Source organism: Pelodiscus sinensis, chromosome 23 (assembly GCF_052426305.1).
Source record: "Pelodiscus sinensis isolate ZL-2025 chromosome 23, ASM5242630v1, whole genome shotgun sequence".
In the NCBI taxonomy this organism is placed as follows: domain Eukaryota; kingdom Metazoa; phylum Chordata; order Testudines; family Trionychidae; genus Pelodiscus; species Pelodiscus sinensis.
This window is the reverse complement of record NC_143074.1, coordinates 18,877,867-18,905,742: the sequence shown is the minus strand read 5'-3', so window position 1 is coordinate 18,905,742 and position 27,876 is coordinate 18,877,867. Positions and strand designations below refer to the sequence as shown.

Here is a 27,876-nt window from a genome sequence, read left to right as displayed (position 1 = left end):
TGCTTGAGTTCCTAGAATTTGTGGGGGAGGATGCTGACTGAACCATACATAACATAAGAACATAAGAATGGCCATGCTAGGTCAGACCAAAGGTCCATCAGGCCCAGTATCCTGTCTGCCGACAGTGGCCAATGTCAGTTGCCCCAGAGGGGGTGAACAGAACAGGTAATGATCAAGCCATCTCTCTCCTGCCATCCATCTCCCTCCTCTGACAAACAGAAGCTAGGGACACCATTCCTTACCCATATTGGCTAATAGCCATGAATGAATTCAACCTCCCTGAATTTATCTAGTTCTCTTTTAAACCCTGTTATAGTCCTAGCCTTCACAGCCTCCTCAGGCAAGGAGTTCCGCAGGCTGACTGTGCGCTGTGTGAAGAAGAACTTCCTTTTGTTTGTTTTAAATCCGCTACCCATTAATTTCATTTGGTGACCCCCTAGTTCTTATATTATGGGAACAAGTACAGGCAGTCCCCGGGTTACGTACAAGATAGGGACTGTAGGTTTGTTCTTAAGTTGAATTTGTATGTAAGTCGGAACTGGTACATATTGTAGGGGAAATTCTAGCCAAACATTTCTCCATAGCTCAGTTTTATTCTCCCACACCTCACTTCCCTCAGTCCTTTATTCTCAAGCTGAGGTGTCTGCTGAGAAAAGCCGCTCCGCGTCTCCCTGGTCTGCTGGGGGGAAGCAGCTAGTGCGGGGTTGCCTCACCCCGTTTGTAAGTAGGGATCCGATGTAAGTCGGATCCATGTAACCCGGGGACTGCCTGTAAATAACTTTTCCTTATTCACCTTCTCCACATCACTCATGATTTTATAGACCTCGATCATATCCCCCCTTAGTCTCCTCTTTTCCAAGCTGAGAAGTCCTAGTCTCTTTAATCTCTCCTCATATGGGACCTGTTCCAAACCCTTCATCATTTTAGTTGCCCTTCTCGGAACCTTTTCTAATGCCAGTATAACTTTTTTGAGTTGAGGAGACCACATCAGTATGCAGTATTCAAAATGTGCAGCGCTTTGACTGGATGCAGAGGGAGCGCCTGGCTCTCACAGTCAATGTTGTGAGCAATCAGCTGCACCTCACTTCACGCGCCCTGGCTTTACATGCATGTCACTTTAGTAATACTGGTAGGAAAAAACCTAAGCAAATGGAAACCAGGGAATCTGGCAAGCCTGTGCATGGGCAGAGGTAAAATGTCTCACGGGCCACACCTAAAACTAGACAGGCTGCAAGTTGTCCACCTGCTTGAACTGGTGCTGCTTGGGTTTCAGAATCATTGCCTGTACCAAGCAGACACAAAAAGAAAGAGGAAAGAAAAAGGCTTCTTCTCCCAGATTCCTCCTGCAGGGGATGGAACAGTTCACACGTTCCAAGTGTCAGAATGCCGTAATTCACCGAAACACAACAATGGGGGCACTAATGCAAGAGAAAAAAAAAACCTTTCCCTTGAAAGCCTACCCAATAACAAAAACCATCTGCTCGTTAGTTGGACAGGCAGCCTAAACAGACCAAATCCCTGTTTAAAGGAACTGCTAACAGCTCAAGTGGGATTGTGATTACAAATTGGATGAGACTATCCAACCCTCGAGAAAAAGTAAGAAAAAAAATTGTCCACTATTTCTTTTACAGCTCTGATCGTGTATGTCTATCTATAAAGATATATGCACACACTACCATTCCTCTAAAAATATGTGCGTGTCTGTCTATACATACCTAGCACCATTCATCTCCATTTAGTAGCCACACCTTTTACTTAGAGCAATTGGTTCCCTCGATGTCCTTAAAACACTGCACAAAACTGGAGTATGTGTCCTTAATTATTTCCTTTGGAGCTCATGGGAAAATCACACGAATCTGGTGCAGTTTATACATCAGACAGACTTTGGTGTTTGCTTTCCATTTTGAGACCGATTCTGCCACCATTAACCACTATGTTCAGGGATAAAGAAGGAATTTTTTTCACAACTGACCAGAGGTTTGCTGGTGATGTGTTGGGTCTCCCCCCCCCTTTTCTGTCTGAAGCATCAGAAATTGCCTATTGCTAGAGGTGGGACCCCAGCAGGTTGGTTCAAGGTTCTGAGGTGGTACAGAAAGTTCTCTCTCTTTGTCTCTGGCTGACATGCCTTGCTCACATGCTCAGCGGCATGTTGATGGACAGATTTGGGAGCCGGAAGGAATTCCCCCTCCGAGTTCAGATGGGCTGGGACCATGAGGCTTTTCACCTTGGGATGTGAATTGCCTGCGGGGATCATCTGGGCACATCTCACTGAATGCTCTGCCACCGCAGGGACCTCAGGGCTTGGTGACATCTCGATCTCTCCTGTTCCCTGCCTGTGGTGCACAGTTTGTATCGGTCGAGAGAAAGTCTTTGAGTTCCACACAAGGGTAATCAGGTGACATTTAATGGCCTCATGACAACATTTACTACACCTCCCCCCCCCTCCCCTGAACCTCACCCTCCCAGGCCGGGGAAGGGGGGTGAGGAAGCGAAGTAGAGCCCAAGGGCTTCTTCCCTGGGTGGGGTAGGGGGGTGTAACCTTAGCCCTAGCTGATGGGGCTTGGTCTTCAGACTTGCTGGGACCTAGGGCCAGCACCAGCCTTAGTGGCCCTATTAAAATGGGGCTGTGACTCATTTTGGGAACCCCTGAACTAAACCTCTGAACTCGGTGGCTCAGCTCACGATCCATTTATTTGTGCTGACAAGTATTTTGCACCATGGTTCATCCCACCAAAATCAATGGGGTTCCTGTAGAGCCAGGTGCTACGCGGTGTGAGCAAAGGTACTTGTATCCAGACCAGTATAGACCCACAAGTATAAGCTCCTTGGGGCAGGAATGTCTTCGTGTACACAGCAGGGTAGTCGTTTATATAAGCCAGTGGTCCCCAACGTGGTGCCATGGCGCCCGCCGGGGCATTTCTGTGTGCCCGCCAACAACCTGGGCCGGCCCCGCCCCCCAGTGCGTGGCACACGGGAAGCGCCGGCCCCGCCCCCCGGTGCGCGGGAAGCGCCAGCCCCAGGTGCGCGACATGCACCGGTGCCGGGTGCGCGGCGCTCAGGCGGCCCCAGCCCCGGGACATATGCGGGCGCTCGGGCGCGCAGCGCTCGAGTGGTGCCAGTGCCGGCCCCAGGCGCGTGGCTCGGGCGGCAGCGCCGGCCCCGGGCCCACGGCACAAGGCGCTCGGGCGGCCCCAGCCCCGGGGCACATGCTGGCACCGGATGCAAAAGCATCCCCGTCCCCTGGCGTGCCCCCGGACGCGCGGCCCCGCCCCCTGGGTGCCCAGCGCATGAGTGGCCCCCACCCCTCGGGCACCCAGTGCGTGAGTGGCCCCACCCCTCAGGCGCCCGGGAGCCTCTAAAGGTTGGGGACCACTGATATAAGCTGTATGTACGACTGACGTTTATACACACGGGGATGCCCAGGCAGGCTAATGGGGGGGAGGAGCAAAGAGAGCAGGTGCCTCGGGGATTCAAAGGACCTCAGGGCCCCCAGACAATCAGAACCCCAAGCCTTTTAAATTGCCATGCTGCTCTGAGGGTGGGGGATGGAGCCTTGGATGGAAACCTGAGGCTCTGCCTAGTCTGGGAGCATAGAGGGGCCCCCTCACCTCGCCCCGTGATCCGTGGAGGTTGTCGACCCCCTCTCGCCCCGTGATGTCACTGAGTAATAGAGAAGGCCTTTTAATGAAAGTGGAGCAGAAATTCAACACAGGTGTGGTTGGTCCAATGCTTGTAGGCTCTTGCACCAGTTCTACTATATGACTATACAGCCCAACCTGGATGTCTGTGTGGTGGATAGCTAACATAAGAATGGCCACACTGGGCCTGTGCCCTAGAGGGACTGAACAGAACAGTAATCATCAAGTGATCCATCTCCTGTCACCCATTTCCAGTCCCTGAGAAACAGAGGTTAGGGACACCATTCCTGCACATCCTGGCTAAGAACCATTGATGGACCTAGCCTCCATGAATTTATCTAGCTCTTTTTTGAACCCTCTTTAAGACCTGGCCTTCACAACATCCTCTGGCAAGGAGTTCCATAGGTTGACTGTGCACTGTGTGAAGAAATCCTGCCTTTTGTTTGTTTTAAACTTGCTACCTATGAATTTCATTTGGTGGCCCTTAGTTCTTGTGTTATGGGAGTAAGTACATAACGTCTCCTTATTTACTTTCTCCACACCAGTCATTATTTTATAGACCTCTATCACAAGCCTTCTTACTCTCCTCTTTTCTAAGCTGAAAAGTCCCAATCTTATTAATCTCTCCTCATATAGCAGCTGTTCCATACCCCTAATAAATTGTATTGCCCTTTTCTGAATTTTTTGGAGTGCCAAGTTATCTTTTTTTGAGCGGAGGTGACCACATCTGCAGACAGTATTGAAGATGTAGGCATACCATGGATTTATACAGAAGCAATAAGAGATTCTCTGTCTTATTCTCTACCCCTTTTTCTAATGATTTCTAACATTCTGTTTGCTTTTTTGACTGCTGCTGCCCACTGAGTGGATGTTTTCAGAGAACTACCCACAATGATTCCAAGATCTCTCTCTTGTGTGGTAAGAGCTAATTTAGTGCCCATACATATACTTGGAATTATGTTTCCTAATATGCAGTACTTTGCAATTATCAACACTGATATTAATCTGCTGTTTTGTTGCCCAGTTACCTAGTTTTGTGACATCTTTTTGAAGTTCTTTACAGTCTGCGTTGGACTTAACTATCTTGAGTAGTTGGGTATCAGCTGCAAAGTTTGCCACCTCACTCTGTTTAACCCTTTTTCCCGGATCATTTATGAATATGTTGAATAGGGTTCACTACAGGTTGAAGTTCTCTAGCCTGGCATTCCCTACACTGACAGCATCCGTGATCTGGCATGATTTTTGTTAGCTGGATGTCCACATATTACGAGTGTGGCAAAGTTTCCCACAGTCCCATAAAGTTTGTCCACAGCCACCAGGCCTGGCTCTCAGTGTTCTGTGCTGTTATTTAGCTCTAATTTACCCCTAAATGTCTTCTCAAAGCCCAGTAAGCAGTGGAAGTGTTGGTCATACTGCTAGATAATGTTGACTTTCGGTGGTTCGGCAGATTTTCTTGTTCAGCACCAGTCATGTCCCAAGGGTGCCAGACTAGAGAGGTTCATCCTGTAGTTACTGCTCTCCATTCTGAAAACTGACCATTTATTCCTACCCTTTGTCTTCTATCTTTTAATCACTTATCAGTCCATGAAAGGATTTTTCCTCTTATCCCATAACAGCTTACTTTGCTTAAGAGCCTTTCGAGAGGGACCTTATCAAAGGCTTTCTGGAAATCTAAGTACATATATTCAACAATCGATTACTTGTTTTTACTACTGTAACAGTGATCACACATGGCCAGGTAATCCTGAATGTCCATGAGAAGTTGCATATAGAGAGTGAGGAACCAAACCCATGACTGTAAGGGAGACAAAAGACCAGAGAAGGGAGGATGTAATATATCCCTTTGTCAGTGTGGTATTTCCCTGAACATTGCAGTAGACTGGGACAGGAAAAGACTGTTAAGAAGGGAACTAGGATGTTTAAAGACCACACAGTGAATAAGATGGGAATTGTGCTCCTAATATCAGCACCCAAGGAGGTTGGGCAGCGTGGGAGACAAGTTGCTACTCCAGAGACGAGTGAATGAGTCTGCAGAGGGAAGGTAAAGAAACTGAAGGAAGAACAGAGCTGTAAAAATGAGTAAAAATGAGATTCTGAGGTTAAGGCCCTAAATTTTTCCCTTTCATGTTTACACTGCCTGCATTTTACCCAGAATCTGCATTAAACATTCAAAAGGGGAATAAACAGCAGAGAAAAGCCTGTTTTTGAAGACGCTACGATTGAAATGTTGAAAAATAGCCTCCTCTTCTCTCCCCGTTTTATGAGATGGCTCAGAGAAAACCCCCACTCTCTACCACCTTACCTTGTTCTGAGAAAGGTGTTGCCACATTGCTCCTGAAAGTGCCTGCCTAGATTGTTCTGCCGCCACGTAAAAGGAAATGTTCATTTTTTGCCTAGGTGGCCAATAGCTCAAGTCCTCACTACTTAAAAATAACAAGCATTTGGCAAGGGCTTGGAGACCAGGCTCCAAAATATTTTCACCTGCTGCTTTCAGAGAGGGCTGGGGGTTGGGCTGGGTTTTAATGCTCTCGCTAAGAAGCTAGGAATCTCGGCTTAGGAGTTTTCTCTCTTCTTCTCCTCTTGAGGAAAAGGGCACGAGGGTACCTGGGAATCAGGTCTCTGTTTCCTCGGCTAGACCCAAAGGTAGACATGGACCCTGCTGTCAACTCTGCCTTGCAGATGTCAGTCTGAAAAGAGCGACAAGGAGCGGGAAGGGAGCGAAGGAGATAGTCAAGTTCTCCCCTACAGCCCCCACACAGTTGGCCCAAGCCAGGTGCAGGGTTTGGCCCCTTCTGATCTCTTCTCTCTTGGTAAAATAATGGCTTTATCCTAAAGATCAGCTTTCAGCACAGTCTGCAGACTGAGACACGCAGGGACAGCGAGACAAGCAGTTTGCCTGAAGTCCCAAAGGGTTATACTCACATCAGCAACGTCAAGCCTTACAATCCACCCCTTGGGAGCTAGGGCAGGATAATCCTTGTTTTACAGGCGGGAGAGCCAGAGGAGGGAGAAGCCAAAGGCTGCAGTATTCAAAAGAGGCCACAGATTTGGGGGTGCTCCATTAAAAAAAATAATAAGAAGAAAAGATGCTTCAAGTGAGGCACCCAAACACTTCAACAACAAGAATGAAAGCCCGGCCCTTCGGCACTTGCTCACTCTGCGAGACGGGAGCTGAATTGGGACTAGAACCCAGGAGTCTGTCCTGCCACCGTGCATGGGTGAGGGATGGTTGGTTGACCTAACGGGGCATGCGCTGATAGGAGACTGTTTACATGCTCCAACGGGGGACCAATGATCCTGTTTGCTTACATTGGGCGAGGCATTAAAACGTGTATTCGACAAGAAATCCATACCGCAGGGAAGGTTTGCATTTTGTTTTGCTTTTGAGTGGACTGCCAGGATCCCGAAGGAAAAGGCCTCCCGAAAAGAGCAGTGTGTTAAGTTACCAGTTAGGCCTCACTGCCTGGACAGGGCTTTGGTAATTCTTTAAAAGCAGCATGTTTTGCACTCACAGTGCAGTGCTCCGTTTAAAATTCCTCAGAGGAGGCCACGGCTGGAGGGATTATGCCCTCAGAGACAACATCCAGGTCAGGATTCTGCCCAGCCATCCTACAAGCCACAGAGAGAAGGCATAGGCCTGCCGCTGACTGATAATCCATCCACCGTGCTTTAATTATACCCCCCGTCTCTGTTCCGGGAACAGCTGCTGCATTTACTGGCCTCATTTTAATCACTGTAGCTTGAGAAGAGCCACGGGTAAAGCAGCCTGGCCTGCCTCCGAAAAACAAGCTGTTGAGAGGCTTTGGAAAGGTTCCTCGTTCACGACAAGTCATTCCTAGGCCTCGCAGTCAATGGGAAGGGCAAAGCACCAGCGCATGACAGAACGAAAGGACAGCCCGACACCTGATCCTGCTGGAAAGAGAGGAATGTGCAAGCATCTTCCAGAAAACAGTGACTCCACACTTTCCTTCAAATGCCAAACAAGAGCTGCTGAGGGTAAGGCTCATCACAGTTATAAGCGTCCCCCTTTGGGGCCCAAGAAGCCATCTGAGGTCTGCAGAAGCCTAGCCAGGGGGGTCAACAGACGGACATGGAAGGGCAGTGACATGAAGGGAGAGGAGTGAGATAAAATTCCTCCTTTTCACATGTCAGTAAAGAGGCCTTAATCCCAGCTTCTAATTACCAAGCTGCTGGAGGGGATCAGCTACCTACAGATGGGACCCAGCGCGGCTCTAGGAACAGGCGCCATGACGCTGCTCTGGTGGCGCGAGGTGCAGGCCTCAAGAGAATCCCACAACGAACGTAGCCCCGTGCTGCTCGGTGTTCCGGGAGGCCACGTGAAACCGAGACCGTTGAAAACCCGGGGCCATGTGAAATCACTGAAACTGCTCAGCCTCCCAATTAGCAGCTCCCCACAATCCCTGAATAGCCGCCCTGGGGCACGAGCGTTCTTCGAGCAGGTGTTTTCAGGGCAGCGGTTTTAAGCCACAACCACGAGCGCGTGTGCAACGTACGCGGGAAGCCCTTCTGCTCGGGAAAGGCAAGTGCAACGTGAGGCAACGGCGTGTTTCCTTACAGCTAAGAGTCCCCTCCCCGGCCCGCTGTCTCCTGCCACCCAGGAGGCTCTGGACTGCCAACGTCTCTTCCCTGCAGCCAACGTTCAGCGCAAATGCTGGTGTGGGCCAACAGACAGACAACGCTTGGCCTCATTTCCCTCAATCCCTGGGAAGCCCAGCGTAGCCTCTCCCCAGCGTGCCCCTGCCAGTGGAAACTTTAGATCTTTTCACGGCCTACAGAGCTCCTCCATAGGTCTCGCTCGTGTGCTCACATTCTGTGGGCGGGCCAGGCATGGAGCGAATTCCCTGACGCTCCTCCCTGGCTGTCTGCTTGGAAAGCAATGCTGAGGTCCCACCTCCGAGATTTCCCTGTCTACACAGGATTGGGTAGGCCCTGGAGACGACAGATCCCTGCACAGCCCCGGGAGAGGATAGCCAAAGCCTACAGAAGGGTCGCAGGCACGCAGCTGTCGCCCAATCGGTTTACAGCGGGAAAGATCTGGTTATAGGCAGGGAGGTTGCTGGAGAGGTTCATTCAGACAGGGCCTTGTTTTCGCCATCCCAGTCCGGGGCGACCCAGGAGAAAGTCCTTGGAATCACATCTGATTCCATTCCGCCCGAGAATTCCAAGCGGCAGCGCTGGGTGTAGCACACGGGGCTAACAGAAACCAGCTTGTATTTTAGCCTGTATCTATTAGGCACTGACTCTGTGTGCCTTTCCATCACGACAGCTCTCCGGGGGAGGGGGAAGGCAGACCCGCCTCTCTATCCACCCGGTTGCCTCATCAGCGCTTAGCCACTGATCTCATACATCTGCTAAACCCGCTACAAATGTCACTCCATTGACAGGAGCCGCTCGACAATAACAGGACATTTCAACAAGCCTCCCGCCTCTATTTAGATGCAACACGCATCCTTGTTCACCGTAATGTGCGCTGAATTATGCAGGAACCAGCTTTCAATTTCCTACAAGAGGCAAGAGGAGAGACAGTGCCAGATGAAGCCATTTATTTTAGCTCTCTGGGGTTTGTTTTCAAGTCGGCGCAACTCCGGCTACAACTCCCGCAAAGTATTTTTAATGCTGATCACCGACAGAGACGTCTAGGATCAGAGGCACCGTCAGTAACGGAGGCACCGCGCGCCAGCGCCTGCCGGCGGGGAAGCCCCTCTGGCTTGATGGGGATGGAACACAAGCACGGATGGGTCAAACGAAGCCCCGTGTTTGGTGGATCACTGAGCCACAGGCATGGGAAGTAGGGATGTAGGGGGGGAGGGGTGTGCTGCAGCTCCGACAGGTTTTCCACCTGGCTTCTCCACACCCAGCCCCACCAGTCTCAGCCTCTAGGTGGCCCCTCCAGGGTCCCGCCGGCTTCAGCACCCCTCAGGCTTCCCCCACTCTTGCGGGCTGCACTGCCACTTGGGGTCCTGCCCGCTCTGCAGCTGCCTCTAGCAGTAGCAAGGTTGCCGGCTCTCCTGGATCATACACCATTTGTAGCAACGGTGTCCGGTCTGTCCAGTCCAGGAGTGTTGGCAATCCTAGGTACGACCCCAGGATGAGGCAGTGAGGTGCATAAGCAGGTGTGTGTGGGGGTGGGAGGAGGACAGGCAAGCTCAGCTCCTGCACCCTTAATGTTTCCTGCACCACGACACTCACCTATCAGATACAAGCCCACAAAGCAGTTCATATGCTGGAAGCTTCCTCTGTGATTTTCTGAAGTACCACCAGACCGGGTACCCCCTCTTTCATAGCATCACAGAGCTGGAAGAGACCTCAGGAGGTCATCAAGTCCAGCCCCCTGCCCACGGCAGGACCAACCCAAACTAAATCAACCCAGCCAGGGCTTTGTCAAGCCAAAACTTAAAAACCTCTAAGATGGAGATTCCACCCCATCCCTAGGTAACCCATTCCAGTGCTTCACCACCCTTCTAGTCTCATCCCTGGCTGTTGTTCTGTAATGTATGTTTGAACTGCCATGCCCCTCCCCAGAAGTGGCTGCATTTCAGTGCACGCTTCCCACAGGTATCCAGTACAAGGTATAGGGGTCACTGGGAAAGGCGCTACAGAATAAGAAGGTATTTCCACATATTATTGCCATCCCATTGTAGTGCTAATGCACACAGCTCATGGGCTGCTGCATTTCATGCCACATCACAGGAATGCATAGGGCTCAGACAAATAAAGTAGGCAGTTCCTTGTGTGTAAGAACCAAGCACAATAAACTACAACGGCAATTACAATCTTAGGCTATGTCTACACTGGTGGGTTCTTGTGCAAGAACTCTTGTGCACGATAACATCCACATAATGAGGAAGGTGTGGAGGAGAATGAGTAGAAGAACAAAAGACTTCCTTAGTAGAAGACCACATGCATTCTGCAAACATGTCGCTATGCATTGGCTCTGCCCTACAAGAGCCTCAAGCTAGCAGTGGCACCAAAGTTACTCATGTTAATGATCAGAGCCAGTGGCTCTTTACTACATTCAGCTGTGGGAGGATCCAGGCCAGGCAAAGCTCAGCCAGCACAGTTTTCCAAACCAACCCCACTTAATTTGGGTTTGTGCCACTAGCAGGAGGTCTCATCTTCTCTTCTGACTTTTTAAACTTGGGCTGTATCCAAAAGGAGACATTAATTAAAAACCAAACCAAAAAAACCAAACAACTAAAAATGTTTCTCCAACTAATAGGCAGCCTGTGTTTTCTACTAGGAAACAGAAATAGTTTCTCTCACAATGCTAGACTGGCTCAAATGAATGGTGTATATGCAATGTATGTATTTATTACTAAAGTTTTCTTATAATTTCTTCTTCCTTTAGCTTTCACCCCCTACCCTATTTCACCCTGTTTTTTATTCTCTTAAGTGGAGCACAAACTCAGTGTCATTTGAGTCAGAACCAAATTCTCAACTCCTTAATAATATTAGGCAAGATGATTAACACAGCTGCAGCATTGCTAGCTCTCGTGACTTCAGCACAAACCTCACAATACATGATGTGGCTCTTAATGCTCCAGAAACTAGAGTCGTGCTAGTACATGACAAGCTCATTCTTCATTAAACACACACAAGTGTGTAGCCCTGATAATTATAGAGAAAAGCTAGAAAAGTGTGACCCAAGGGAAATTCAAAGGCTCAAACCCCCAAATTCCCCCACATTTGTTAGCTTACTTTAAAAAAAATCATACGATTTCAGGGCCTGCTGCGTGAGTGTGAATGTTCAGCATTGGCACCAACATAACTACAATGTATTATAGCAAAGATCTCAAATTTGTCATTCAGGTTACATACAAATAATCTACAGTAATTGCCCTGTGAGCCTTGCTGCACAGGGACCTAAGAAACCTACACTTCCCACTTGACTACCTGCAAGACTGTGAATAAGTAGGTCACCATTTGGACTTTATAAAGTTCTTAGCCCCTCCCCCAAGGAAGAAACCATTCACGGTAGGGAAATCCCATTTTTTTGTTTTTGTTTCTCAAGCCATTCCATATGGCTGCCTTTTCTGTGTCAGGGACCTTTTTTCACAAGAAAGGCTGTGAACTCAGTATGCATGACTGATTTCAGCTCAAACAACACGGGTAAAAAAGTAAAATGACAACTATTTCTCCTCTCCCCCCAACAAGTTGCTTCTACTTGGAGACTTCCCAGTCCTCCAGCAACCCAGTGTTCCCATGGGGTTCAGTCACTCACCACACCTAGTGAGTCTAATGAATTATAAATTTGCTCAAGCTGTGGGGGGAACCCTCCCTATTGCTGCTACTCCCCTATTGCTGCTATTCTCAGAGGAGTAGGAATTCAGAAACTATAAAGCCATAGTGGTTATAAGCTGAGAACACCTACCTAAATGAAAAAAGAAATGCTCTTTACAAAACAGGTCTCTTCAATGGGAATGGTGGAGCTGTAAGTGGATTATTTATGGCCCTGGGGCATCTGCTATTCAGAATGGATCCTACTAGAGTCCAAACCTTTAACAGGGGCTGAATCATGTCTCTGTGTCCAGACAAATTAGAACACAGAGAGAGGGGGTGTATGTGTCATGGATCTTAAAAGTGTTTCAGATTTGCGGTGTTTGAAAAACTGCAGTTTAGCAGCTACGCTGTTTTTGCATTTCAGCGATAAAAGGGTATGTTTCTAGGGTTAATCTGATTGCCAGCTTTTCAAAGGGAAGCTTTCACTCCATTGTTTGTACAGTAGCCAGCATAACAAATACCTACTATAGTTAAGGGGAAAGGTAGCAACTTTCCACTGCACTTCACCACTGGCATATGACCGGCATGCAAGATTCTAACTTCACAACACCTCTAGGAGGAAGGGAAATGCCCATTTTATAGATGGGGAAACTGAGGCTCACATAGAGTGTCGCAGAATTGGGACTAGAATACTGCTCTCCTGATGTTCCAGCACCCCAGGTTACCCTTCCCCTTAACCATGCTTGTCTGCAGTGTCAACATTCAAGGTCTTACCACCCATTGGCTCCACTGCAGTCCCCCAAACAGAGGTGGCATTAGCACACAGGGAAAAGGGGTAGGCATTTCTTACCGAGCTAGGAGTCAAGCCCATATTTGCCTCAATGTAAGTCTCTGTCTTTGGCTCAACTGCGAGTTCGGCTTCCAAGATCTTCTCCACGGGCATGTCCTCATTGGCGCTACTTGTCGACTCCACCTCGTTCTCATTTCGGTCCTTCCCTCGCTGCCTCTCCTCCTGCACAGCTGCAGGTACAAACCAAGAAGAAGGGAGACCATATAAGTCTGTGGTTTTCAGCTCTGGGATGGGACGTTAAAACTCTGAGATGTGGGGAGCTGTGAGGATCAGTAGGCTTCAAAATCAAAAGGAATATTGACCCCAGACTCTCTTTGACTTAACCCGTGGCCAGTGGGGTCTCAGGCGTCCGGAACCCAACTGAGGAAGAAAGCAAGCATTAGTTCTGAGAGAAGCCGCTGTACAGTTCTCTTGGCCCCAGAAAAGCTGGACCAGGCATGTGTGTTTCTGCAGACAAGTTTTGGAGCAGAATCTGAAGAGGTTTCTCCAGGTACCCCTCACCCCCAGATATGCTCTTGACCAGAGTTTGGGCAGCTGCAAAGAACCCCTCTCTTGGAAAGAAACTAAATGGTTAAGGAACTTGCAGTAAAGAGCAAAGGAGGGGACTGGACACAGCTGAAGGAAATGGTTCTGTGCTGGGATAGGGGGAGAAAAGGTGGCTGCTGGGTGGCAAGATGTGGGAATCCCAGAGAAAAAAGAGAAGGTAATTATTTTAAAGCATGCTGCCCAGACAGTCCAACCTTTGTGGGCTTAATTTCCAAAGAGGTCAGAAAGGGTTTTTCAGCTGCTCAATTTCCACTTTGATGGCCCCTTATTATTATTACAGTACTATCTAAAGGCTTCAGCTGAGATCAAACCCCAGTCATGCTAGAAGCTATGTACACCAAGTAAGAGACAGCCCTTACCCCATACTGCTGAGCACCTAAATAGACAAGGTACACACAGGAAGGCAGCGCTGTTATTCCCATTTTATTGCTGGGGCATTGACTCAGGGAGAGAGAAAGTGACTTGACGAAGGTTGCATAGGAAGTCAGTGGCAGAGCTAGGAACTGTGTCCCAGAATCTCAGCAGTTGTGCTTTCACCTCAGGACAATCCTTCTCCTTACTCATGTCCTTCTCCTCGTGGTCACCCCCTTGACACTGAAAGGGAGTTTCTTTTTTCATCCGAGTCCTAACTGTGTGGTCAAGGGCTTTCATGTCATGTGTTGTGGACACGCAAAAACACTCCACCCAAAAAACACATCCACCTCATCCCAGGCTCATCTGAATTTCAACCCTACCTTGCCATGTGTGTGCTCTGCATTGAGCAGCCTTGTCCCTTTCGCATGGGGTGGGCTAGCTCCCCCCCAGAGCCTAGCGTGCCCACTAAATCTACTAGCCCAGGGGGTCCCCCACACTGAGTCTGGTGTGTAAAGGGAATGTGGGGAAGTGTCTTTCTGCTTCTCAGTCAGGGGCCACATCAATGAGGTGGGGGGTTTCTGTTTGTTTGTTTTGCTTCTCACTTTGGTGTGGCCCCCAACTGATTGTTCTGTGGGTCGTGGGCCCCTGACCCAAAAAAGGTTCCCCACCCCTGCTCTAGCACTGTCTTTAGACGGGACAATGAGTCACCACTGCTTCCAGAACAACAGAAAGGCAAACCCCAGCCTTCCCCCACCCCCACCATGCTACCTTGCGGCCTTTGGAGAGGGAAAAGCCACCATGTGAGATCTGAAGATCAAAAGCTGGCTGATGGGAACCTTCGAGTGCACACTGTCCAGCCCTGAGTCACACACACACACTGGGGGGAAGGGAAAGCCTCCCAAGCTGTCCACACCACATCCAAGGACAAAACAGCTCTGGAAAGCAAAGCCTTTAATTATATAGGGAAAGCTAGAGCAACAGCCCTTGTTGTCCAGTCCTCCCTACCTGGCTGTCATCCCAAGACGTCAGCAGGAAAGTGCCAGAGCAGCCGCCAGACCTCCCACAGATCAAGAAAGGCCTTTTTGCAAGGGGACTCTGAGGGAATGCAGAGCACGCCAACCCTTCTTCCCCACTGCGGCGGTAACACTGCCAGCCACGTGGCACGACCTACCCGGATGTGAAGGCCTCACTGGAGTGTGCATTCCCACTTTGCTGACAGAGGTGTTCTCAGCACAGTCCCACGTTCTCTGTCTCCAGAAAGCTGGCTTCCCCCCACCTCTCTTGGACCCTAACATCTTAATTTGCCAAGGTAGCATGGGATGCTGCAGACGTGACTGAAAGATACTATTCCCCTCCAGAGAGGCATGGTCTGGTCGTCTGCATTCAGACTTGGGAGAGAGGCTCTCTTCTACGTTCTGGTTTTTACTTTGACACGTTTGCCCTGGGGACCAAGGGCTTCTCACTTATGTTTTCTGCCTCAGTTCCCCAAATCTATGCCAGGAAGGTAATCTTTCTCTCTCACAAAGATGTCAGGACCATGACTTAGCTGAGATCTGAAAAGGGTTCTGAAGATGAAAAACACTAAGGCTACATCTACACTGTAGGTTTTGTGCAAAACCGGCCGTTTTTGCGCAAAAACTACAAGCGCATTTTTGTGCAAGAAAAAGTACAGTAGATAGTCAGAAGACAGGGCTTTTTGCACAAGAGTTATTCCTCTTTCTACGAGGAATAAGCCTTTTACGCAAGAGCTCTTGCACAAAAAGGCATGTGTGGACAGACAATAGGGGTTTCCTGTGCAAGAAACCCCTATCAGAAAAAGCACAGGTGCTCTGATGGCCATTCTATGAATGGCCATTAGAGCTTTCTTGCGCAAGAGTGTGGCAGTGTGGATGCTCTCTTGCGCAAAAGCACATGGCAGTGTAGACGAGCTCTTGTGCAAGAACTTTTTGCAGAAGAGCTCTTCTACAAAAAGTTCTTGCGCAAGAAGCCTACAGTGTAGACGTAGCCCCCGTGGGTTGTTACTGATTATTGTCATTCGCACCACTCTCTATTGAAATGCAGCACACACCGTCTGAGCAGCAATAACCTAGGAAAGCAGCAAATTCGGTAGCTAATTGCATTAGCTAATCTTTCTGAACACAGAAATCAAGCTTTAGAAATGGAAAATGTGTTATATAATTATAACACATGAATATAACATGAGTTGGTAGATACTGATACAGATACATTCCCTCTCCAGGGTAGACTTGCCAGATGCTTTCAACAAAAATCCCGAACATGGCAAAGTTGGTTGAGGGAAAAAAAACAAAACAAAAAATGGGAAACCAAAGTTGTTGAGCAAAACAAACAAACAAACAAACAAAAAAAAACTGTTGCGCCTTTAAATGGCCCAGCTGGGCTTCCATCTGAGGGAAACAGGAAATACCAGACATTTCACATGTATTTTCTGGGTTTTTTTTACCGGACTGGGGACCTGAATCCTGAACTGTCCGGGTGAAAACTGGACACCTCCTCTTTTTTGAAAATTCAAATATGCTAACCCTAAAAAGAGTCACTGAATCGTCTCATTCAGTCCCTCCCAAGTACAGCATTGCTTCCTGCAGAACATTCTAGAACCCCATTCTCATTCACAAGGACTCCAGCCATGGCGCGTCCGTCCCTTCCTTGCCATGAGAAACGGCCCCATCATTTCACCCAGCTCTTTGCTCCTCATTGAAAGAAGCTCAGTAATGCAGCGAAAACACTGGGAGCAGCTATCCTAATCCATTATCTCGTTGCTGGATCTGAAGCTGATTGTGTGAAGTCAATGGGGAATAACAGGCCTGAGACTGCTGCATTGAAATCAGCACTGTACGTAACACAAAAGCATTTAAATCAGATTATCAGGTGAATTCGCTCCATGACACGTACCAACAAAAAGTAACAAAATAATATGGGAAATTCAAACACACGTGAAAAGATTCCGCAATGGAACATGGCAATCGCGTTTGTCCTGTATGTCTGGATCACACAAACGCTTTTCAGTTGTATCATTAGCCTGCTGCCTTAAACTACAGATTAGTGTTGTTACTCTGCTAGGGTATGTCTACACTACAACGTTAATTCGAACTAACTTAGTTCGAATTAGTTAATTCGAACTAAGCTAATTCGAACTAACGGATCCAGACTAAAAAACTAGTTCGAATTAGCGTTTTGCTAATTCGAACTAGCATGTCCACATTAAGTGGACCCTGAACCTGGCTTAAGGATGGCCGGAAGCAGTGCCGGCAGGGCATCAGAGGAGGACTTAAGAGCGTGGAGCTGCTGTCTCAGGCTAGCCGAAGGCTGTGCTTAAAGGGTCCCGACCCCCACCCCGGACAGACAGTTCTCAGGGGTGCCCCGCTTGCAAAGCAGTCCTGGCTTGGATTTCCCGGAGTACCCACACTGGGCACATCACAGCGCTCGGCCATCAGACCGGCTGCACTTGCCACAGGCTGCCATCTGGGGAGAGGGGGCAATTGGGGGGCTGCAGGAGAGCTTCCACCTGAAAAGCCCGCAGAGCCAGCCCAGTCCTCCCCATCGGGGGTGCGTACCCCATTCCTCCCTCACCTCCTTCCACTTACCCTTCCCTAGCCCCTCTTCTTGATGTACAAAATAAAGGAATAATTGTGTTCAAAAATGGAATCTGTCTTTATTGAACAAAACTGGGGGAGACTGGGAAAAGGAGGTGGGAGAGGGGAAGAGAGAGGCTGGGAGAGGGGAGGGCAACTAAAATGATCAGGGGTTGGGAACAGGTCCCATATGAAGAGAGGCTAAAGAGACTGGGACTTTTCAGCTTAGAAAAGAGGAGACGGAGGGGGGACAGGAGGTCTCTAAAAGCAGGGGTTGGGTGGAGAGGGTGCATACAGAAAAGTTCTTCATTAGTTCCCATAAAGAAGGACTAGAGGACACCAAAGGAAAGGAATGGGTAGCAGACTTCAAACTAGTAACAGAAAGTTGTTCTTCACAAAGCAAAGAGTCAACCTGTGGAACTCCTTGCTGCAGGAGGCTGTGAAGGCTAGAACTAGAACAGAGTTTAAAGAGAAGTGAGATCAAGTCATGGAGGTTGGGTCCATGGAGTGGTATTAGCCAGGGAGTAGGAGTGGTGTCCCTGCCCAAGGTTTGTGGAAGGCTGGAGAGGGATGGCACGAGACAAATGGCTTGGTCACTGTCTTCGGTCCATCCCCTCCAGGGTCCCTAGGGTTGGCCGCTGTCGGCAGACAGGCTACTGGGCTAGATGGACCTTTGGTCTGACCCAGTACGGCCATTGTAAGCTCAGGGCTCAGGGTCGGGGGTCTCAGTGGACTACCTTGATTTTCATGCACACCTGCTCCTGGGTGACCAGGCTGGCAGCTCTCCTGCCCTAGCCGGCCTCTTTCCTGTGCCTAGTGCGGAGGTCGTGGACGAGGTCCATGATGTCCGCACTAGCCCAGGCGGGTGCCCGCCTCTTGCGGTCCTGGGCAAGCTCCCGGGAGCCGCCAGCCTGGTCCCGGGAAGAGGGGGAGGGCTGGGGAGCATCGGGTGGCTGGCTCGAGCCGTGCCAGGTGCAGGGTCTGCTGACTGGGTGCTGGCAGGCTTGCATCTGGCACGGGCACCGTAGCCAGCCCGTGCCCCTTTAAGGGGTCCAGGGCCGGGAGGGGGGCAGACGAGTTTCCCTGGTGTTGGCCAGAGTGGCCACCAGGGAAACCTGGGGAGGGCTAGCCTCCCACTAGTTCGAATTAAGGGGCTACACACCCCTTAATTCGAACTAGCTAGTTCGAACTAGGCTTAATCCTCGTAAAATGAGGTTTTCCTAGTTCGAACTAAGCGCTCCGCTAGTTCGAATTAAATTCGAACTAGCGGAGCGCTAGTGTAGTGCCTATGAAAGTTAGTTCGAACTAACGTCCGTTAGTTCGAACTAACTTTGTAGTGTAGACATACCCCTAGACAACAGCAGTCACGTTCTACCCCAGAGGTGGCTGCACCTCTATGGAAAGAAAGTGGTTATTGTATACATAGATATGTATGGAACTTCATAGAATCAGAGAGGTCATCATGTCCAGTCCCCTGCACTCCTGGCAGGGTCAAACATCATCTAGATCATCCTTGACAGATGTTTGTCTAACCTGCTTTTTAAAATCTCCAGTGGTGGAGCTTCCACAACCTCCCTAGGCAATTTGTTCTCTGTATTTCTAGTTGAACCTCTCTAGTCCAACACTCACTGGTCCGGCAACATCTGTGATCCGGCATGATTTTAGTTACTCGGATGGTCACTTATCATGGGTGTGGTCAAGTTTCCCATGGTCCTATAAAGTGTGTGAACAACCACTAGTCCTGGCTCTCAGTGTTCTGTGTTGTTGTTTAGCTCTAATTTACCGCTAATGTCTTCTAAATGCGTGTCTTTACAGCAGGGCTTAGCTCGAAATAAGCTACTCAAAATGAGCTATGTCAATTGCATGGCTTATTTTGAAATAGCTTATTTCAAAATTGGGAGCGTCTACACAGCACTTATTTAGAAAAGAAGCACACTTCCTCTGACATCTCTTACTCCTTGTACGATGAGGGTTACAGAAGTGGAAGAAGTCCTCCAGTTTGACAATATTTCGACATTATTTTGAAATAACTGTCTGCTAAGTAGACTCAGTTATTTCGAAATAATGTTGCTGTGGAACAGAGCCCAGTAAGCAGTGGAAGTGCTGGTAATGCTTCTAGACCAGGGCTACTCAACACTAGAAGTCCCGAGGGCCACAATGATACTCACAGCACATGCCGAGGACCACAACTTAAGTGTGGTTGCATATACGTGCTAATATATGCAAATAGCTTCTTTCACACTGACGGGCATGAATACAAAGATTAAGGCAAGACTACACCACACATAGGCCCCATTTAAATCAGTTCTGCTGAGATTAATAAAACGCAAGGTTTACCCTATTTCCACCATATGACAGCACTTTTAATGAGCAATAACAGTCGAAGAATTTAATCACTAAAACATGTATCGACAGAAGACCATTATATTGACTACTTTTTTGTTTTGTCTCCTGCCCATGGGCCACAAATGAACAGGCCACGTGCTGCGTGCAGCCCACGGGCCGCATATTGAGTAGCCCTATGCTAGACAATATTGACTTCCCATGGTTTGGCAAATTCTCTAGTTCGGCACCAGTCAGGTCCTGAGGATGCCGGACCAGAGAGGTTCAACCTGTAGTGTTTAAAGTGCATTGAGAGCCTTTGAGAGAAAATGAGCTATGTAAATGTGAGTACTCCATTTTGTAAATCGATCAATAGTTTTGTACTGTTTTTGCTGCATTTGTAAAGGCATAAGGCAACATCTGCTGAGTGGGGAGAGGGAGAGCGATCTGCAGAGTGACAGGAGAGGGATCATGTGATGATTACCTGTTGTGTTCCCTCCCTCTGGGACATCTGGCATTGGCCACTGTCGGCAGACAGGATACTGGGCTAGATGGACCTTTGGTCTGACTCAGTGCGGCCGTTCTTATGAGGCATCAGAGCTGCTGTAAAACAGCCTAGGTCCAACTGATCTTACACCAGACTTGGCTCTGGCCTTAGTTTGCCTTAAATTTTTCCATTTATTTGTATAGCCTGACATTAGACCCTCAATCTCCCTGTGACGGGGGGACAGAAACGCTTCTCTCTCTCTCAATTGTCGTAAACCTAGAACTTGGTGGCTCATAATTTCAGCCTTTCATTCAATCTCACAGATGCGGCCCCCTTCCCTGGAACTCCTTTGGGCATGTTACAGGAGAAAAATTGGCTACCAAATGACACTGAGCAAGCCAAAAAACCCATTTAAAAACTTACGAGCGAGGCAGCCCTCAGCAAATGGGATTTTAATAATGGCTTAAACTCCAGAGATCTAATATAGAAGAGCAGCGAGTTCCAAGGAAAGAGCGCAGACAATGAGCCCTTGCTCAGAAAATAGCAATTACCAAGGGAACAGGCTAAATTCTCCGTCATCAGGAGTTTTTACATTGAATGGAAAACATTCTACAAGAAAAACTGTAGTTCAACCACAGGTTATTAGGTCCAATGAAAGAGCCACTGGGTGACATTCTATGACCTGTGTCATTCAAGAGATCTGACTGGATGGTCACAATGGTCCCTACGGTGTACCCTTGTAAGTGCTGAGTGTTTGGGCGGCCATCCAGGAGAGATTCAGATGCCGCTCAGCTGATTAGCAGAACATCCACAGTGTCTGCCCTGTGTTTCTATTGGTGGTGCACATCTGCTGCACCTGCCTTGGTGCATGTCACAAAATGTATTCAGCATAAGGGTGGAAAAAAATTAGCGGGAACATTGCTTAGACCCACGAATCCTATCTCAAAAGAAAACCACTAAAACGCCCTCAGGGACGAGAAGCCATACGCATGGCCCTGGAGAGAGCAGATCTTAAAAAACATGACGAGACAGGTAGGCAACTGAACTGGCTTTGCTAATGAAGAAAGTGAATCTGGTTAATATTATAAGTGATGGGCAGCAGAAGAGTAGACACAGAGAAGCCATATTGGGGAGAGAGAAAGAGAGAAAATAAGAGAGAGAGAGAGAGAGAGAGAGAGAGAGAGAGAGGGAGATTATATAAGTATTGTTGTTCTTACAGATCACGGCTGAGAAGCAATACACCAAAAAGTTTGTTCCACAGGCATTCTGCCTGTGGCTGGTGGAAAGCTCACCCTTCATTCTCCATAACCTCTGAGACAGACTCGCTCCAACCCAGCAGGTCCAGGCAATGACACTTGATTATCAGAAGCAGACAGTGCCTTGTCATCAAATGCCACATGTCCAAAACAACCCAAGAAACCCGGCAGTGCATTCCCAGCGAGGAAGCTTGCTGATTTGGCAATTCAGAGCTTTCACAGTTGCAAGGCATGACGGGTAGCACAATCTGTTTCCTGGACTCATAGGGTATGTCTACACTACCCCGCTAGTTCGAACTAGCGGGGGTAATGTAGTCATCCGCAGTTGCAAAGAAAGCCCAGGATTTGAATTTCCCGGGATTCATTTGCATGAAGCCGGCTGGCGCCATTTTTAAATGCCGGCTAGTTCGAACCCTGTGCCGCGCGGCTACACGCGGCACGGAGTAGCTACTTCGGATTAGACTTCCTAATCCGAACTAGCTGTACTCCTCGAGGAGTAGCTGTACTCCTCCTGGAACGAGGAGTACAGCTAGTTCGGATTAGGCTTCCTAATCCGAACTAGCTACTCTGTGCCGCGTGTAGCCGCGCGGCACGGGGTTTGAACTAGCCGGCATTTAAAAATGGCGCCGGCCGGCTTCATACAAATGAAGCCCGGGAAATTCAAATCCCGGGCTTCCTTTGCAACTGCGGATGACTACATTACCCCTGCTAGTTCGAACTAGCGGGGTAGTGTAGACATACCCATAGACTTTAAGGTCAGAAGGGACCATTATGATCATCTAGTCTGACCCCCTGCACAGTGCAGGCCACAGAATCGCACCCACCCCCTCTTGTTTTAAAGACAGGGAATTCCCTAATATCAAAGTATGGTTTCCCACCACCTCTTTGGCCACGGAATCCAACCACAGCTTCACCCCTCACCGTACTGCTTGTAAGTTCGTCCCTCCATCCTCTTACCAACCTCGTGAAAACGAAAGGTCTGACAACAATGAAAAGCAATCGCTACAATTTTTCATCATCACCGAATTTTGCCTCCCTCCCCAGTGAGGACGAACGGCTTTTGGGCACAAATCACGATGATGTCACTAGGGGAAACTAACACAACAGTCTCATTCTAGTTCAGTGATGGGCTACCATGGTTAGTGTGTGGGCCACATGAGTGGCCCTTCATCTCAGTGGGCTGCAAGATTGAAACCGGGCCTGTGCACTAACCATGACCCCCGCAATAAGATTAAATACATTGCACTTGATTCTCCTTCTTTATCATGCCTCTTTCAACACAAAGGGATCCATTATCAGAGGCAAATTAAATTGTCAGCCAGAGTCACAAAGAAGCGGAGGGAGCGCCCGGCTCTCCCAGTGTTGTGTGCAGTCAGCATGCACCTCACATGTGCCTTTGCGTTAAACGAGTGCCGCTTCTTGTTTTGCCAGGAGCTGCCCAACCCGCCCTTCCATTGTAGGCTCCGCCCTCACTCCGCCCATTCCCGCAATCCCCGACCTCGCCTCTTCCCTGCCTCCTCCTCCTCTGAGCGCACCCCATATCTTCTCTGCCCCTCCCCCCAGCATTGCTGGGGTGCTGTAAATCAGCTGATTTGCAGCACTCCAAAAGTGCTGGGAGGGGGAGGGAGTAAGTAAACGCAAGGCCCCAGCATGCAAGAGTTATGGGGGAAGGGAACAGGGGCAGTGAGCGGGTTGCATGTAGAACCCTGATGGGCCGCATGTGGCCTGTGGGTGGCCCACCACTGGTCTAGTATTTAGTGGATTCTTGCCCATATCAGAAAGTTCTGCCCTATTAGGTCTCAACTCAAGAAACGCCCAGGGTGGGAATAACAAGCATCTGGATTCCCCTCTTGCATTTTGTTTTTTAACCCTTTGTGCAAGTAGGTAAGTGAGAACTTCTCTCAGACATTCAGAAATGTTCTGATTGTGGGGTCACTGCAGGAAGGGGATCAGTCACCAGGGAGGGGAGGCACTCTGCAGTCTAGACGGAGCACTCATGCCCAGGAAGGCCAGATCATGCAGAACTAGGCCAGAGCAGCAGGGTGAGCTCTTCTGGAGGGAGATTTGAGACCATCTTCAGTGGTGACAGGATGCAAAACAACTATCCGCTTGGTCTCCTCAGCTGCGAAAGCCATGTTGGCAGCTGGGGGTCCCGTCGCCAGAGCTGGTGGAATGTACTAATGAATCTGGCTCTCTGTTCTCATGTCCACAGGGGACACCCCATGCTTAGGTGGGAATTAGGGATGTAATAATGTAGTCGATTAACCGATAAGCAAAAGCTTATCGGTTAATGCTATAGACGACATGCATTCCCCCACCCTCTCACTTCCACCAGTAAATTTTTTAGCAGGCTGGCCAGCAGCCCGGATCAGACCTGGCTCACGCCTGGTACAGGCCATACGCTTGTTATGGCTCTGCATTTAAAGTGTATTAGGAGCCAGGTGGGCAGGCAGCCCGCCCGACTCTGTTCTGGCTCTTGCTGGGTCCAGGAGCTCAGCCCTTCCCCTGGACAGGGGCTGCTGCCACCCCACGCTGCTGCCTCTGTATCAGAGGCAGCAGTATGGGGTGACAGGCAGCTAATCCATGAGGGGAGATGGTTTTTAAACTGGCTCCCCTTGTGGACCAGTTCCCGCTTGACACCCCATGCTGCTGCCTCTGATACAGAGGCAGCAGTGCGGAGTGGTGGTGGGGCTCTTTAGGAATGGGGCTGGAACGCACTGGCTGCTGACCCGGGACTATAGAATAGTCCAGTGTTCCCCCAGGGTTCCACAAAGCAAAAGTAAGGGTTCCCCCCTCCCATTAAAGAGACAGTTATCACTTTTTTTTTTTTCTTTTTTTGCTTGACCAGTTTTCCTGGCTGGGGTTCCTTGAAATTCTGAAGGGGTTCCTTGGCCAAAAAAAATTGGGAAACACTGGAATAGTCGAGTAACTAATAAGAATTCATGAGCTTAATCGACTATCCCATCCCTAATGGGAACGGCAAACACGAAGTGGGAAGCTGTAGCTTGCCTGGTTTCCAAAGATGCCTGTGAAGCAGCCGTGGCTCTGGAAAAGACTGGAGATTGCGCGTCTCTGCTGGATTTCACATCGCATGCACACTGCGCCCCTGAGGAGCCGACGGAATGAATCAGGAACCACGCCACCCTAAACCTTAGGCAGGGTTTTCCACGGGAGCAGATCCATGCGTCGTGTAGGGCCCCAAAGCATTGGGACTACACAGCGATACAGGCAGTCACAGCAGAGGGCTGGCGGTCAAACTGGACAGCCCCTTATCAACCATTCTGGCCCCATCCCTGGCACCCTGAAAGGCCCCATTCTAGGAGAATTTCTCCTGCAGAGGGGAGTTCGTTGTGGCACAGAACAACACTGCCTGCAAGCCCCTGAGTCTCTCCCCCACATCGTTGGCTTTAGAGTAGCAGCGGACCTTTCAGTCACTCCGTACCCTGCAAGCGAGCGGGAGGGCCTCTTCTCACTTCCCCCAGGGTATGTCTACACTACCCCGCTAGTTCGAACTAGCGGGGGTAATGTATGCATACCGCACTTGCTAATGAAGCCCGGGATTTGAATTTCCCGGGCTTCATTAGCATAAGCGGGGAGCCGCCATTTTTAAATCCCCGCTGCTTCGAACCCCGTGTAGCGCGGCTACACGGGGCTCGAACTAGGTAGTTCGGACTAGGGTGCCTATTCCGAACTACCGTTACTCCTCGTTTCACGTGAATAGGCACCCTAGTCCGAACTACCTAGTTCGAGCCCCGTGTAGCCGCGCTACACGGGGTTCGAAGCAGCGGGGATTTAAAAATGGCGGCTCCCCGCTTATGCTAATGAAGCCCGGGAAATTCAAATCCCGGGCTTCATTAGCAAGTGCGGTATGCCTACTTACCCCGCTAGTTCGAACTAGCGGGGTAGTGTAGACATACCCCCAGTCCTGTAGCACTACCTGGCCTCTTATGCTCTGTGCTGGGCTCAGGGCAGGTTTCCTAGGTAGCCGTGCCCCACCACGGGCTAAAGGCACATGTGGGCTGAGCTCCGAAGCAGCAATGGCCCGGCTCTGTCAGCTGCACGGGGAATAATTAGCTCCCCCTCCCCAGCTGTGCTATCGACTGGAGAGCTATTCCCGATTGATTCAGCACTGGATGGCCTGCTTGAGATAGTGACACGCTCCCCAGCCCTGAGTACGGAAATCGGTTAGAGGCAGGGCTGGCCTTACCATGAGGCCAACTGAGGCAGCCGCCTCAGGAGCCAGACTATGGGGGAGGAGGAGGTGCCACTAGGAACCAGAGTATAGAAAATTGTGTCTGCTGCTGGTGCATATGTAGGTAGCAGAGCAGTGCCATGGGAGGAGTAGAACGGGAAGAAGGCAGAGTCGAGACCTTTCAAAGTTTTGGCCCAAGCGAGGGGGCATGAGGGAATCATTTGAGCTCCCCACCTCAGGTGCTAAAACGTGGGCTGGCCCTGGTTAGGGGCGCTCAGTAGAAACCCCGCAGGGTCTGATTTTTTGTTCGTTTAGGCCAGCCATTGCCAGCAACAGCAAAGAAGGAAACAGAACCAACTACAGGAGGCTTGGACGCAATGTGCAGGGAGCGGAGCTGATTAAACATGGGCACGAATGACCCACGGGACACTCTTCGGACCATCACCGTTCTGCATGGCCAAAGGAGACCCGGCAACGGGCTGCTGTTTGCAGACATGCAAGGGGTGGAGCTGGTTTTCCTCTTCACATTTTTCACTACTGTGGAGAGCATGCTTGGGATGCTTGGCAGCTCCTTGGATCGTGTTCTGTATGGAGCAGGGCAGACGGCCCTAAGATGGTTTGTTAATGAACCCAGCATAGATGCAAGGTGCCGGCCTATTGGATGACTGGGGTTGGTGGACGGCGTCTATTGGAATCCAAAGGCCCACCCCCCTCAAACGAGGGACGGCCACGGAGAGTGGATACAAAGAATGAGCAAACAGAGATGGAGGGCCGGGTCAAGGAAGGAACCAGAAGGCAACACCGAACCAAAAAATTCCAGATGAGCTGCTGGTACAAGGCATCCCAGAGGATCCCTGCTTGGATGCAGGCATGGACAAGAGACTGGAATGCCCGGGGCTGGACCAACAGTCCTGGCAGCCAAATGCCTCAGTTTATCCACCCGACTGGGCAGTGCAGACCTCCTGAAACCACAGTCCTGAATACTGACACCCCTCCCGATACCCAACCTCCCGATACCACACAGTCCTGAATACTGACACCCCTCCCGATACCCGACCTCCTGAAACCACACAGTCCTGAATACTGACACCCCTCCCGATACCCGACCTCCCGAAACCACACAGTCCTGAATACCGTTACCTCTCCCTATACCCGACCTCCCGATACCACACAGTCCTGAATACTGATACCCCTCCCGATACCCAACCTCCCGATACCACACAGTTCTGAATACTGATACCCCTCCTGATACCCAACCTCCCGATACCACACAGTCCTGAATACTGATACCCCTCCCGATACCCAACCTCCCGATACCACACAGTCCTGAATACCGGTACCTCTCCCTATACCCGACCTCCCGATACCACACAGTCCTGAATACTGATACCCTTCCCGATACCCAACCTCCCAATACCACACAGTCCTGAATACTGATACCCCTCCCGATACCCAACCTCCCGATACCACACAGTCCTGAATACTGACACCCCTCCCGATACCCAACCTCCCAATACCACACAGTCCTGAATACTGACACCCCTCCCGATACCCAACCTCCCAATACCACACAGTCCTGAATACTGACACCCCTCCCGATACCCAACCTCCCGATACCACACAGTCCTGAATACTGATACCCCTCCCGATACCCAACCTCCCGATACCACACAGTCCTGAATACTGACACCCCTCCCGATACCCAACCTCCCGATGCCACACTGTCCTGAATACCGGTACCCCTCCCTATACCCGAACTCCCGATACCACACAGTCCTGAATACCAATATCCCTCCCGATACCACACAGTCCTGAATACCAGTACCCCTCCCAATACCCGACCTCCCAATACCACACAGTCCGCAGGGACCACTCCTGTGCATGGGGGGGCAGAAGTGATCTGCTTCCATGGCCCATTCCTACGGTGGCTTCTCAACTGAGACTGCCAATGGCTCAGTTCCCAATAGCCAGGATGATTGTGACGTGCGGGCTGTACCCGGAGGCCCACAAGTGGGCCTCACGCATGCCGCCAACAGCCAGCAGACGGAGGACAACGTTTCAACTCTGCCACCGAGGTTTGGGTAGGTCTGGTTGGGGTTTTGAGACAAAACTTATCATCACTGAACATAAAGAGGGTTCTCTATCTCTAGATGGGCCCTAGCAAAGACAAACGACGGCTGGCAAATGAGCATGAGTTACACCTGTGTGCGGTGTTGCTGTAGCCAAATGGGTTCCAGGATGTTAGTGAGACGGCGTGTGTGAGGTAATACACCAGTGGTTCAGAAGTTCAAGGAGAAGCTGAGAGGGAAAACAGAATTGGCACTTTGCCAGGAGCAAGCATGCCTGAGGAAGGGACTGGGTTAAATCCTTCAGTCACATGCCTCCTTAATTCAGAGGCCT

At 49.9% G+C, this 27,876-nt stretch overlaps 2 protein-coding genes across 7 annotated transcripts in view; both read right to left on the bottom strand.

Annotated features, from left to right (window-relative positions):
* RXRA (retinoid X receptor alpha) overlaps positions 1 to 27,876 on the bottom strand; it is a 287,469-nt gene that overhangs the window by 32,668 nt on the left and 226,925 nt on the right. For all 6 annotated transcript variants that reach the window (XM_075905236.2, XM_075905238.2, XM_075905237.2 and 3 more), the window contains one exon: positions 12,730 to 12,899. In XM_075905236.2, the coding sequence (XP_075761351.2) occupies positions 12,730 to 12,899 (170 nt within the window). The remainder of the gene's footprint in view (positions 1 to 12,729; positions 12,900 to 27,876) is intronic.
* On the bottom strand, positions 22,033 to 27,501 carry LOC149521748 (uncharacterized). Its single transcript, XM_089772929.1, has 3 exons — positions 27,498 to 27,501; positions 25,198 to 27,222; positions 22,033 to 24,756 (listed from the first exon to the last, which is right to left on the bottom strand). Exons 1-2 carry the CDS (start codon positions 27,499 to 27,501, stop codon positions 26,189 to 26,191), a joined length of 1,038 nt encoding a protein of 345 aa, XP_089629055.1. The 3' UTR covers positions 22,033 to 24,756; positions 25,198 to 26,188.